This window comes from Vulpes vulpes, chromosome 3, assembly GCF_048418805.1.
Source record: "Vulpes vulpes isolate BD-2025 chromosome 3, VulVul3, whole genome shotgun sequence".
Classification (NCBI taxonomy): domain Eukaryota; kingdom Metazoa; phylum Chordata; class Mammalia; order Carnivora; family Canidae; genus Vulpes; species Vulpes vulpes.
Genome location: NC_132782.1, coordinates 92712566 through 92726637, shown reverse-complemented (window position 1 = coordinate 92726637; position 14072 = coordinate 92712566). Strand labels below are relative to the sequence as shown.

Sequence of the window (14072 nt, the reverse complement as noted above, 5' to 3'; positions counted from 1 at the left end):
AACATAATAACATTGTATGTCAACTGTACTTTAAAAATGGAAAAATAAAAATCAATTTAAAATGGTATATCGTAGCTCAGTTGGTTCAGTGGCCAGCTCTTGATTTTGGCTCAGGCCACGATCTCAGGGGCCTGGGATCAAGCCCTGCATTGGGCTCCACACTCAGCAGGGAAACTGCTTGAAGATTCTCCATCCCTCTCCTTCTGTACCTCCCCTCCCCTCCCCTCTCTTTCCTTCTCTCTTGAATAAATAAATAAATCTTTTTAAAAACTTGTATATTGTACTTTACTTAGATTGGTGATAGGTAACATTTAATATATGTGATTTTAATATTTTTATAATATGCACATTGTAAAATAAACATTGCCTACCTATCTGTGAAAAAAACTCAGAGCAGTAGCTAAGATTTGAGAAATAGGCACCAGCATATTTTTTTTCTTAAGTTAAAGAAAGAAACCACCAGGGGGCAAATGGAATGGAATGAGGATACAGAAGATCATAGTACGAAAACTTTAGTCAGGGACACCTGGGTGGCTCAGCAGTTGAGTGTCTGCCTTGGGCTCAGGGCATGATCCTGGAGTCCCAGGATCAAGTCCCCCATCTGGCTCCCTGCATGGAGCCTGCTTCTCCCTCTGCCTGTGTCTCTGCCTCTCTCTCTTTCTCTGTCTCTCATGAATAAATAAATAAAATCTTAAAAAAAAAAAAAAAAGAAAACTTTAGTCAGTTAAAGAGGGGATGTTAAAGACAGTAATAGATAAGATTTCTAAGAGAACAAAGGGTACTGAAGGATAACAAAGGGTACAAAAGGATACCGAAGAATTAAAAAACTAATCTTGTTCTGTTGTCTTCTGCAGAAGCTGTTCAATTAGTACCTTGTTCTATCATGTGGGACAGACACTGCCCACAGTCAGCAGCTTCTAGGGAATTGCTAAGAATCCTCAGTGTGAGGTCCCCTAATGGATTAGACGGCCAGTACTCAGGAGAAAGTGATGTATGTCTTCTTATTTGGGAAATATGAGTCCAGGGATCAACAACTTAGAGTTTATTGTTGTGTCATCTGTTAAAGGTCCTTTTCGTAGAGGCTCATGGGCAGTTTCTTCCTGATTCTTTTCCAGAAGACCAAATCTCTAGGTATCAGATCGTGCAGAGCTGCTTAGGTGAGTGTTTTGGCAATACAATACAATTAGTGATAAGTCTGGAGGTATTATACCAGTCCCTGCAGAAATTAGTCATATAAGTTTATAGCAGGATCAATCTAGGACTGAAGTAATTCCCAGATGCACAGGGCAGTTAACTCAGAAGGAAGTATCTTGTGAATCCTGGAGGGAATGAATCTTATACCACAGGCAATGGCAAAGCCTGAGGTTTCTGAGAGTTTTGATAGTTGAGTTTTGAATTTCTTTAGTTCTCTTTTTTTTTTAGGATTTTGTTTATTCATGAGAGACACAGACAGACAGACAGACAGACAGAGGCAGAGACACAGGCAGAGAGAGAAGCAGGCTCTGTGCAGGAAGCCCCTTGTAAGACTCGATCCTGGGACTCCGGGATCATGCCCTGAGCCAAACTGCGGAGCCATCCAGGCGTCCCAGTTCTCTTATTTTTGCTGATGATGGTGGATGATATAAAAAGTTTTATTTTCCAAATAAAATAAATTAAGAAAATAATGGTACCAGAGAACTATGTGTTTTTGCTACCAGAGAGATAAATTGAGACCCTTCCTCTTGGAAATTTTAAAGTCATTTTATTCTCTACTAGTATGTGCACAGCTCTCTAGCATGAGAAAGCCTCAATCCATCCTGAGAATAAACAATAACCAGAACCTACTCATAGTTCATTTGGAGTTGTTCACAGGGCCTGGAGGCTTTGATTCCTGTTCATGTCCTACCTTTATAGTATTGCAGGGAACATGTCATTAGTTAGGGCATGCATTGGAAACATCCTCTAATGTTAACCCTGAAAGTCACCCCCACCCATGTCAGTTCAATATTGTCAATTTATCTCCGCTATGTGGGCAAATTCAAGAAGCATTCTTACTAAACTCCACTTTGACTATGCTTACCTCTTGGATAACAACAAAACATCTAAAAGTTATTAATTTGCTGTCCACTTTAGAGGGAGATGTCAGGAAATCTCTGTTTCTTTTTCAAAATTTAATCACTTTTTATTTGGAAATAATAATAGATTCACAAGTAATTCCAGTAATTCCACTGCTGGGCATTTACCCAAAGAAATGAAAACAATCCTGATGGTAATATCTTACATCACCACATTACGGGGTCACAATCAGGAAAGTGATACTGGTACAATCCACAGACTATTCAGATTTCACCAGTGTTATGTGCATTCATTTGTGTTTGTCTGTATATATGCAGTTCTGTGCACATATTGAATTTTATCACATGTAGATTCATGTAGCCACACCACCAGCAAGATCCAGAATTGTTTAGTATATGTGCTGCCAAAGTGAGCATCAAGATACAGAATTGTTGCATCACCACAAAGATCCTTCAATTATCCCCTTATGGTCACATGCATCCCTTCTTCCTGCCCAATCCTATCCTTTTTTTTTTTTTTAAAAGATATTATTTATTCATGAGAGACACAGAGAAAGAGACAGAGACACAAGCAGAGGGAGAAGCAGGCTCCATGTAGGGAGCCTGATGCAGGACTCGATCCTGAGACCCTGGGATCATGCCCTGAGCCAAAGGCAGACGCTCAACCGCTGAGCCACCCAGGCGTCCCTCCCCAATCCTATCTTAACCTTTGGCAATGACTAACCTGTTCTCCATCTCAATGATTTTGTCATTTCTAGAACGTTATATAATGTAGTCATACAGTATGAAATGTATTGTGATTGGCTTCTTTTCATTCAGTATAATTCCCCTGAGGTCTAAGTTTTTGCATGTTTCAATAGTTTGTATCCTTTTATTGCTCAGAGGTTTGATAACCAATGGCTGAGAAGCCTAACAGGAGATGGTAAGGCAAGCCAAAAATTAACGATAGCAGAAAGCTGTTACCACTCCTAGGATAGAGGAACATTCCTTACTGAGCAATGTTAGTGTTATGAGATCCCAGGGTCAGGGTCACTGGTAGAAGCTGGAATCATGGTCAGCCTCTCCTGTGAGAGCTGGACCCATGTGAAAGCTATAGCCACCTGACATGGGGATAGCAGTGAGGGTGGAGGAATGTGCTGGTAGAGAAATACCCTGGCTTCTCCCTTCCTTTTGCTTTATATTCTGCTTCCATTGCTTTCCACTGCTTGAACTGAAAGCCAGCTAACATGGCTGCCTGAGATGTGTAGCCTGTAGTGGTCACCCAGTCAAAAAACTGAGCTGGGCGGCCCGGGTAGCTCAGCAATTTAGCGCCACCTTCAGTCCAGGGCATGATCCTGGAGACCCAGGGTTGAGTCCCATGTCAGGCTCCCTGAATGGAGCCTGCTTCTCCCTCTGCCTGTGTCTCTGCCTCTCTCTCTCTCTCTCTCTCTCTCTCTGTGTGTCTCTCATGAATAGATAAATAAAATCTTTAAAAATTAAATTAAATTAAATTAAATTAAAAAATAAAAAAAAATCATTTACACTTAAAAAAAAAAAAAAACTGAGCATATCAGGGGACTATGAGGAGTGGATCTGAGGACAAACAGGCCCAGAACCCACACAATAGCATATGTGAGTGTTCAATTTTACATGGTAATGCTACACTGATTTTCTTAAGTTAGAATTTGTTTCCAGTGCATTTTGAAGTCATGAATTAACCTGAAAATGTAAACCTACTGTCAGTATAAATATTTATTTTATTATCTTTCATCAGCTTACAGGTCTGGTGAAAGTAATTAATTAACCATCTGAACTGATGTAATATCTGAAACAAGCTTATAAGGATAAGTCCAAGATTGTGATAACATAGGCTGCTTGGAATTTTTTGGTTTTCTTCCTTTTTGAAATTATTAATTGTGGCAAAATACACATATGATAAATGTTATCTATGGCTTGGCATCTCAGCCATTCAAAGAATTTTTTTTCAGCTCATTTATTTTTGCGAGAGAGAGAGAGAGAGAGAGAGAGAGCTCACACATGTGAGTGAGCATGAGCAGGAAGGAGGGGCAGAGGGAGAAGCAGACTCCTCACTCAGCAGGGAGCCCAATGTAGGACTCAATCCCAGGACCCTGGTATCATGAACTGAGCCGAAGGCAGACGCTTAACTAACTGAGCCACCCAGGTGTCCACATCTTAGCCATTTTTGACTGTATGGTTTGGTACACTTTTAAGGTATTGCTCAGTAGTGTTAAGTACATCACCTTGTTGTGCAACCATCACAACCATCCATCTCCAGAACTTTTTTTCATCTTGCAAAACTGAAACTCTGTAATTAAATAATGACTCCCTATCCTCCTTTCCCACCAGCCCCTGGAAACCACTATTCTACTTTCTGTCTTTTTGAATTTAACTTCTCTAGTATCTCATAACATTGGAATCATACAGCGTTTTGTCTTTTTGTGATTGGCTTATTTCACTTAGCATCATGTCCTCAAGGTTCATGTTAGAGCAGCTGTCACAATTTCCTCCTTTTTAAGGCTGAATAATATTTCATTGTATGTAGATACCATATCGTTCTATCCATTCATCTGTTGATGAGCCCTTTGGGTTGCTTCTACTTTTTGGCTCTTGTGAATATGCTCCCATAAATATGGATGTGCAAACATCTCTTTGAGACTCTACTTTCAATTATTTTGGGTATATATCCAGAAATGGGATTGCTGGGTCATATAGTAGGTCTATTTTTAATTTTTTGAAGAGCTAACATATTATTTTTCATATAGCTGCACAAATTTATACTCCTACCAGCAGTGTATAATTTCACCATTTCTTTGCCAATACTTGCTATCCACCTCTCTTTTATAGTAGCCATCCTAATAGATATAAAGTGGCAACTAATTATAGTTTTGACTTGGTATTCCCCTAATGATTAGTAATGTTGAGCATCTTTTCATGTGTTGTTGGTCATTTGTCTATCTTCTTTGGAGAAATATCTATTCAAGTGCTTTACACACTTTAATAAGGTTAATTTTTGGTTGTTGCTGTTGTTGAGTTACAGGAGTTCTTTATATATCCCAGATGTTAAGTCTTTAGCAGATACTAGATTGTCAAATATTTCCTCCCATTCTAGGAGTTGTCTCCTCATTCTGTTGTATCATCCTTTGATGCACAGAAATTTTAAATTTTTATGTAGTCCAGTTTAGTTTATTTTTTATTTTTTATTTTCTCTTTTGCCTGTGGTTTTGGTGTCTTATTTAAGAAATCATTGCAAAAAAAATAAAAGAAATAATTGCCAAATCAAACATCATGAAGCTTTTCCCCTATGTTTTCTTCTAACAGTATAATTTCAGGTCGTATATTTAGTTCTTCCATGCATTTAGAATAAACTTTTGTATATGGTGTAAGATAAACGTTTAACTTCATTCTTTTGCATTGAATATCCACTTTTCCCAACACCAGTTGTTGAAAAGACTAGCTTTCCCCCATTGAATGATATTGGTCTTCTTGTTGAAAATCATTTGGCCATATGTTTGAGGGTTTATTCCTGGACTCTCTATTCTATTTCATTGGTCTATATGTCTATCCTATGCCATTTTGCCACACTGTTTTGATCACTATAGCTTTGTAACACATTTTGAAATTAGGAAGTGTGAGATCTACAATTCTGTTCTTTTTCAAAATAATTCTGGTTATTAAGGGTCCATTGAGATTCCATTATGAATTTTAGGATGGATTGTCCTATTTCTGTAAAAATCACTGTTGGGCTTTAGATGGATTTGAGTGGTATCAACATCTTAATAATATTAAGTCTTCCAACTCAAGGGATGCCTGGCTGGCTCAGCAGTTGAGCATCTGCCTTTGGCTCAGGGTATGATCCCAGGATCCAGGATGGAGTCCCACATCAGGCTCCTTGCATGGAGCCTGCTTCTCCCTCTGCCTATGTCTCTGCCTCTCTCTCTCTTTCTGTGTCTCTCATGAATAAATAAATAAAATCTTTAAAAAATATTAAGTCTTCCAACTCATAAACATGGATGTCTTTCTATTTATTTGGGTCTTCCTTAATTTCTTTCAGCAACATTTTGTAGTTTTCAGTGTACAAGCTCTTTGTCTCCTTAGTTAAGCTTATTCCTAGGTATTTTATTATTTTTGATGCTCTTGTAAATAGAATTGTTTTCTTAATTTCATTTTCAGATTGCTCATTGTCAGTGTATAGAAACAACTGATTTTCATGTGTTGATTTTGTATCCTACAACTTTGTTAAATTTCTTTATTAACTTTAATAGTTTTTTGTGGAATCTTTAGGACTTTCTACATATAAGAAGATCATGTCATTTTTGAACAAAGATAATTTTACTGGGGCATGTAGGTGGTGCAGCTGGTTAAGCGCCCAAATCTTGATTTCGGCTCAGGTCACAATCTCAAGGTCATGAAGTCAAGCCCCGTATCAGGCTCCATGCTCAGCACACAGTCTACTTAGTTTCTCTCCCTCTCCCCTTACCCCTTCTCACTCTCTCTCTTCAAAATAAATAAATAAATCTTTTTTAAAAAGATCATTTTACTTCTTCCTTTCCAATATGGATGGCTTTTTTTTTTTTTCTTTCTAATTTGGACGATTTTTTTCTCTTGCCTAACTGCTTTAGCTAGGACTTCCAGTACTATGTTAAATAGAAATGGCAATAGCAGGCATTCTCATTATTTTTCTGATCTTAGAGGAAAAGCTTTCAGTCTTTCATTATTAAGTATCATGATGTTAGGTATTGGTATTTTTCTTTTTTAAGTAAGATTTATCAACAAACACAATTAAAGCAGGGATGTACATGGGAATCTCTAGAAGATCCTTCCAGGATTTGCTAGCTGCCTAGTAGAGAAAAACAGTCATGGGCTTCTCCTTCTTTGTGTAAGAAAGAAGGTGGCTGGGTTTATAGTAGTGATAGACAGTAATGTGTAAAAGGAAAATAATGGCCTATCTGCCACTTGAGAAGTGTTGAGTGTTTCCTGTCAGTAGACAAGTCTTTAAAATAGGGGACCATACAGTTTAGCAGACCTTAGAACTAAATCAAGGGAAAGTTTCACGCATTCTGCCTATGTTTCTATACCTCTTAGACAAAGTATATATGCCTTGGCTATTGGATCTAATGAAAAACTGGCATAAGCAGTAGGCTTCTGATGATCCCCCCATGTAATTGACCAGTACCCCTAACACTTGTTCAGAATTTTCATGAACAAAAGGGGAAGATGCTTGTGGATCTAAAATCCTGGAAACAGATCTTTTTGTAGATAGTTATACCAGTCTTTGTGCTTAAAAATTACTATGCCTTTTTTTAACTGAAAAGTATAAAATCATTGACTGATATTTATATTAATTTATACTTTATTCATGTGTAAATATCAGGAAGAAAGCTTTTCTTTGATTCAGTAATTTTTTAAAAATTATGCAATATAGAAGACAAAAGAATTCTCATAATAGTTTTGAATTCATTAAAATTTGGATAATTCCAGATAAACCTAATTATTCCTATTGTTCCTCATTTTCTTTTTTTTTTTTTTAAGATTTTATTTATTTATTCACGATATACACAGAGAGAGAGAGAGGCAGAGACACAGGCAGAGGGAGAAGCAGGCTCCATGCCAGGGAGAGCAGGCTCGAGCCCGATGCGGGACTCGATCTCAAGACTCAGGGATCGTGCCCTGGGCCAAAGGCAGGTGCCAAACCACTGAGCCACCCAGGGATCCCCTGTTCCTCATTTTCTATAGTAAGGAAGAAGGGAAGCCTGAGTGGCTCAACGGGTTAGGGTCTGCCTTCAGCTCAGGGAGTGATCCTAGAGTCCTGGGATCGAGTCCCACATGGGGATCCCCGCATGGAGCCTGCTTCTCCCTCTGCCTGTGTCTCTTGTGAATAAATAAATAAAATGTTTTTTAAAGTAAAAAAAGAAGGGATCCCTGGGTGGCGCAGCAGTTTGGCGCCTGTCTTTGGCCCAGGGCGCGATCCTGGAGACCCGGGATCGAGTCCCACGTCAGGCTTCCGGTGCATGGAGCCTGCTTCTCCCTCTGCCTGTGTCTCTGCCTCTCTCTCTCACTGTGTGCCTATCATAAAAAAAAAAAAAAAAAAAAAAAAAAAAAAAAGTAAAAAAAGAAGAAGATTTCTGTGTTACTTAATGGCCATTTTAGAAAATCCAAAGATAGTTTAGGCATAAAAAAGAGGCTGAAAGTGTTATTAGTCTAAATTTGAGGACTGAATTTTAGAAAGGCAAAATAAAGAATAGTTACAGAGGAAACAATATATAAGAAACAAATATCTAAAAAGAAAATTTATAGGCAATGTAAAAACACACAGCCATGAGCAACAATGGTTATTAGGAACTTAACTTTTTTTAAAAAATAAGGACTCTTTTCAAAAATGACTAAGAGTATATTTAAAAAGCACCAAAGAATGAAGAATCCTAAAATTTTTATGACACCACAAAAGACCCTGAGTAGCCAAAGCAATCTTGAGGAAGATGAACAAAATGGGTATCACTATTCCAGATCTCAAGCTATACTACAAAGCTACAGTAATCAAAACAGTATGGTACTGGCACAAAAACAGACACATAAATCAATGGAACAGAAAAGACCCTAGAAATAAACTCACATTTATATGGTTAATTAATCTACAACAAAGGAGGCAAGTATATACAATAGGGAAGGACAGTCTCTTCAATTAATGGTGTCGGGGAAACTGGACAACCACACACAAAACTAGGCCACTTTCTTACACCATACACAAAAATAACCTCAAAATGGATTAAAGACCTAAACGTGAGACCTGAAACCAAAAAACTTCTTAAAGAACACATAGGGTGGGAATCCCTGGGTGGCTTGGCGGTTTGGCGCCTGCCTTCAGCCTGGAGCATGATCCTGGGGTCCTGGGATCGAGTACCATGTTGGGCTACTTGCATGGAGCTGGCTTTTCCCTCTGCCTGTGTCTCTGCCTCTCTCTCTCCCTCTCTCTGTCTCTCATGAATGAATAAATAAAATCTTTAAAAAAAAAGAACACATAGGGAGTAATCTTAGACATCAGCCTTAGCAACATTTTTCTAGATATGTCTCTTCAAGCAAGAAAAACAGAAGAAAAATAACCTATTGGAACTAAACTAAAATAAAAAACTTTAGCAGAGGAAGCTATTGGCAAAATAAAAAGGCAACCTACTAAATGCAAGAAGATATTTGTAAGTGGCATATCCAATATATATTTGAACTATATAAAGAATGTATACACCATCAAAAAAACAATCTGATTTTAAAATACACAGAGGATCTGAATAGACATTTTTCTAAAGAAGACATAGATGGCCAATAGATACATGAGAAGATGCTCAACATCACTAATCATCAGTGAAATGCAAACCAAAACTACAAGGATATATCGCATCACACCAGTCAGAATGGCTAGTATCAAAAAGACAAGAAAAAAAAAGTGTTGGTGAGGATATGGAGAAGAGAGAACCCTGGTGCACAGTCATTGCAAACGTAAACTGACATAACCACTGTGGAAAATAGTATGGAGGGTCCTCAAAAATAGAAATACCATATGAGCCAATAATTCTACTACTGAATATTGATTCAAAGAAAATGAAAATACTAATTCAAAAAGATACATATAACCCTATGTTTATTGAAGCATTATTTACAATAGCTAAGATATGGAAACAACCCAAGTGTCCATTGGATAAATGGATGAAGAAGATGTGGCAGGTATACACAGTGGCATATTAGCCATAAAAAAGAAAGAAATCCTGCCATTTGTGACAACATGGATAGACTTTGAAGGCATTATGCCAAGTGAAATAAGTTAGAGAAGGAGAAATATCATGTGATTTCACTTATCTGTAGAATCTTAAAACAAACAAAACTCATAGAAACCGAACAGATTGGTGGTTGAAAGAGGCAGGGGGTTGTGGATGAAGGTTGTCAAGAAGTACAAACTTCCAATTATAAGACAAATAAGTTCTGGGGATGTAATGTACAACATGGTAACTATTTAAAAAAGAAAAAAAAATAAGGTAAATCATATGTAAAAACTATGACTATTTAACTTTTAAAATCAGTAAAAAGGGGCACTTGGGTAGCACAGGTGGTTAGGCATCCAGCTCTCTCTCTCTCTTTTTTTTAAGATTTATTTATTTATTCAAGAGAGAGAGGGAGTGAGCACGAGCAGGAGGGGTAGAGGCAGAGGGAGAGAGAATCTCAAGCAGAGTGCGGAGCTCCACCCAGGGCTCAATCCCACGATCCAAGATCACAACTCAAGCTGAAACCAAGAGTCAGAAGCCAAACCAACTGTGCCACCCAGGTGCCCCTAAGCATCTGACTCTTGATCTCAGCTCATGACTTGATCACAGGGTCATGAGTTCAAGCCTCATGTTGGGCTCCAGGTGAGTATGAAGCCTACTTTATTATTTTTTTTTAATTTTTAAAATTTATGATAGGCACACAGTGAGAGAGAGAGAGAGGCAGAGACATAGGCAGAGGGAGAAGCAGGCCCCATGCACCGGGAGCCCGACGTGGGATTCGATCCCGGGTCTCCAGGATCGCGCCCTGGGCCAAAGGCAGGCGCTAAACCGCTGCACCATCCAGGGATCCCCTGAAGCCTACTTTAAAAAAAAATCAATATAAAAAATATGAAGGTTTAAATCATGAGAAAACTAACCCTGATCTTATACCAACCAGAATATTGTGCTGGTATTATTTTTACATGGCAAACTAACATTTAAAGATACTGGATTATGCCAAAAGCTCTTCTCGTATCTTGGTACTAAGGCCTTTTCTTATCTTGTACTATAACACAGCCTATTACATAAATACACTTTTCAGTGCCCACAAAGGAAACATAGGTAGTTTAACAATTCATTTACACATTTGATTACATAATTAGACTAGATGTTCCTAGCGTGCACACATACAATTTCTTATTAATCTTTAAAGTTTCCCAAGAGAAGAAAATGAACAGCAAAGAAAAAGTGAGAGGGAGATATTTCAGACAAATATAAAATTATCACTCTAAAAGGCTAATCTGGGGATCCCTGGGTGGCTCAGTGGTTTAGCACCTGCCTTCAGCCTGGGGCATGATCCCGGAGTTCCAGGATGGAGTCCTAGGATCGAGTCCCCCATCAGGCTCCCTGCGTGGAGCCTGCTTCTCCCTCTGCCTGTGTCTCTGCCTCTGTGTGTCTCTCATGAATAAATAAATAAAATGAGACACACACACACAGGCAGAGACACAGGCAGAGGGAAAAGCAGGCTCCACGCAGGGAGCCCGATATGGGACTCAATCCCGGGACCCCAGGATTATGCCCCGAGTCGAAGGCAAGACGCCCAACTGCTGAGCCACCCAGGTGCCCTCCATTTGTTTGTTTGTTTGTTTGTTTCTTGAAGTAGGCTCCACATCCAATGTAGTACTTGAACTCACAACCTTGAGATCAAAGAGTACCATGCTCTACTGACTGAGCCAACCAGGCACCCCATAAAATCTCTCCTTTTATTTTATTTTTATAAAAAATTTACTTATTTATGATAGACATAGAGAGAGAGAGGCAGAGACACAGGAGGAGGGAGAAACAGGCCCCATGCCGGGAGCCCGATGTGAGACTCGATCCCAGGACTGCAGGATCGCGCCCAGGGCCAAAGGCAGGCGCTAAACCGCTGAGCCACCCAGGGATCCCAAAATCTCTCCTTTTAACAAACAAGACAATCTCCTCATGAGGGTTTCTTTTCTTTTTTTCTTGGTTTTTGTTCTTGTTGTTGTTCTGAGGTACCTCTCAAATAAACAATTGTTAGGTCTGCTACAATTCTAACTTGTCCCTAGTGAGATTCTGTCAGAGAGGTAAGGGTATAAATTAGTGTAATTGTGAGGAGGAAGCAGATATTTGGCCCAGTTTTAGATGAGACAAGGCTCCATAAGGATAGTGCTGTGCAACCTTGTATCTGCAGAACTTGGCCAAAAGCCAATTATGATTGACAGGGCCAGAAAAATGTCCTGATTCTGGGGAGAAGAATGAAACAAAGTAGTTCCCAGGAACACAAAATTGAGGAAAAATTCCTTATAGCAATTTATTTTTTTTTCCTTATAGCAATTTAAAATGGCAATCTAAGGGGTGCCTAGATGGCTCGGTTAAGCATCTGCCTTTGGCTCAGGTCATGATCCCAGGGTCCTGGGATCAATTCCTGCCCAGGGCTCCCTGCTCAGTGGGGAGCCTGCTTCTCCCTCTCCCTCTTCCCCTCCCCTTCTGATCATGTGCTCGTGCTCTCTCTCTCTCTCTCAAATAAATGAAATCTTAAATAAGTAAATAAAGTGGCAATCTGAGGCAAAGTTTATCCAAAAGACACTGGTCTGAGGATCTTTTGAATTCCACAGCCTATAAGACTGGTGGTAGTACAGACTTACTAGACATTGGTTAATGGAGTGATTTGTCTGGTTTATTCTGGTAACAAGTAACACTCAAGCATGCTAGATAATTATATGACCCCTGAGTGGTTGGCATCTCCAGCTTCTTAGAGGGACAAGTGGTGTTCAATCACTAGAGTTTGAGCAATAACAGATTTGTGATGTCCTTAGACATTCAGGGCTGCATATCTGTCCTTTCCCTAGAAACATTTTCTCTTATAGACAAATGGCATTCAAAACAATAGACAAGAGAGGACAGATCATAGGGGCAGATATAAAAAGCCAAAAAACAATTTAACCAAAGAAAAATAAAAATCTAATTGTATAACCATGAACCAAAGGGGACCTTTTTGCAAGGAAAACAAAATCTCCATACTTAAGGGTCTTAATAAAACATCAGAACTCACATTTAGTGAGAACTTACCTCCCAGCCATGGGCAGGATGGCATCTCAAACAGTTAGAGACACAAAGTGTTTCAGATGTGCACATTATTACTAGAGTTGAGGGTCCCAGTCCAAGTTTGTGAAGGCTTCAGCTGAAACTCTGTAGATTCCTCTTTTCTGACAATGCCCTCCAGCCAAAGACCAGCAGGAGCACACCTGTGGTTGAACAAGGAAGATGGCACACCATGGGGAACCCATCATGGACATCTCAGCAAAATGTGTTAGAAAGGACTTATTATAGGATTTGGGCTTGTGTTAGATTCTCTAGGAGAGCTCAAGAAAGGGGAGATTTGCTTCAGGTTGGATGTTATCAGGAAGCGGTGATAATTCTTTTTGGTTATCTTAATAAATCTCATCTAGAAGTTAGAAGGAATGGATTAGGATTAAAGCTATATTTAGGGGAACCTGGGCAGCTCAGATGGTTGAGCATCTGCCTTCTGCTCAGGTTATGAACCCAGGGTCCTGGGATCAAGCCCCATATCAGGCTCCCTATTCAGCAGGGAGCCTGCTTCTCCCTCTCCCTCTCCTGCCCACCCTGCTTGTGCTATCTCTCTCTCTTTTTTTTCTCTCTCTCTCTCTCTGTCAAATAAATAAAATCTTTTTTTAAAAGCTGTACTTGGTAAAGAAGCAGCAGTCACTCAAACTATGAGGGAAGGGGTTATGTTTGGTCATTTTTGTGTTTGGGCAATGTTGGTTTTGTGTTCAGAAATGATTATGAAATGGTCTTTCTCTCAATCTGTCAGAGTGCCATGGCCTAGCTGATAGTGCCAGGCCTGCTCCTGGCATTACCAAGGTTTCCACAGGGAGAGTAAACTAGCTCCCAACTGTCATGGGCTGCCTTTTTTTTTTTTTTTTTTTTAATCAGTTGCACTTGAAAAATCAGAATTGGCAAACTCTTTTGGTAAAACATGAGCTCTCTGGATCACCACAGGCTCCATTACTCCCCAATACCTTGTAATGCCCCACCCCACTCATGTACACTCCTAACTGTTCCCTGGCATTGAAATCTGCACCCCACACTAAGCAAAATAGGAACCAAGCCCAGAGAAAAGTGACTTGGCTAGGATCACCCAATGAACCTGGGGAGAGTGGAAATTCTGTTTAAATTTTCCCTCCAGCAAACCCCATGCTAGACATTAAGATCCTTTATTGTTAAATCTCTGAAGTATCAGCCTCTC

General features: G+C 39.4%; 1 protein-coding gene across 5 annotated transcripts in view; it reads right to left on the bottom strand.

Annotated features, from left to right (window-relative positions):
• Window positions 1–14072, bottom strand: part of TMEM219 (transmembrane protein 219) — a 50249-nt gene that overhangs the window by 34760 nt on the left and 1417 nt on the right. For all 5 annotated transcript variants that reach the window (XM_072753518.1, XM_072753519.1, XM_072753520.1 and 2 more), the window contains exon 2: window positions 12875–13050. In XM_072753518.1, coding sequence (XP_072609619.1) covers window positions 12875–12885 — 11 coding nt within the window. In that variant the 5' untranslated portion in view covers window positions 12886–13050. The remainder of the gene's footprint in view (window positions 1–12874; window positions 13051–14072) is intronic.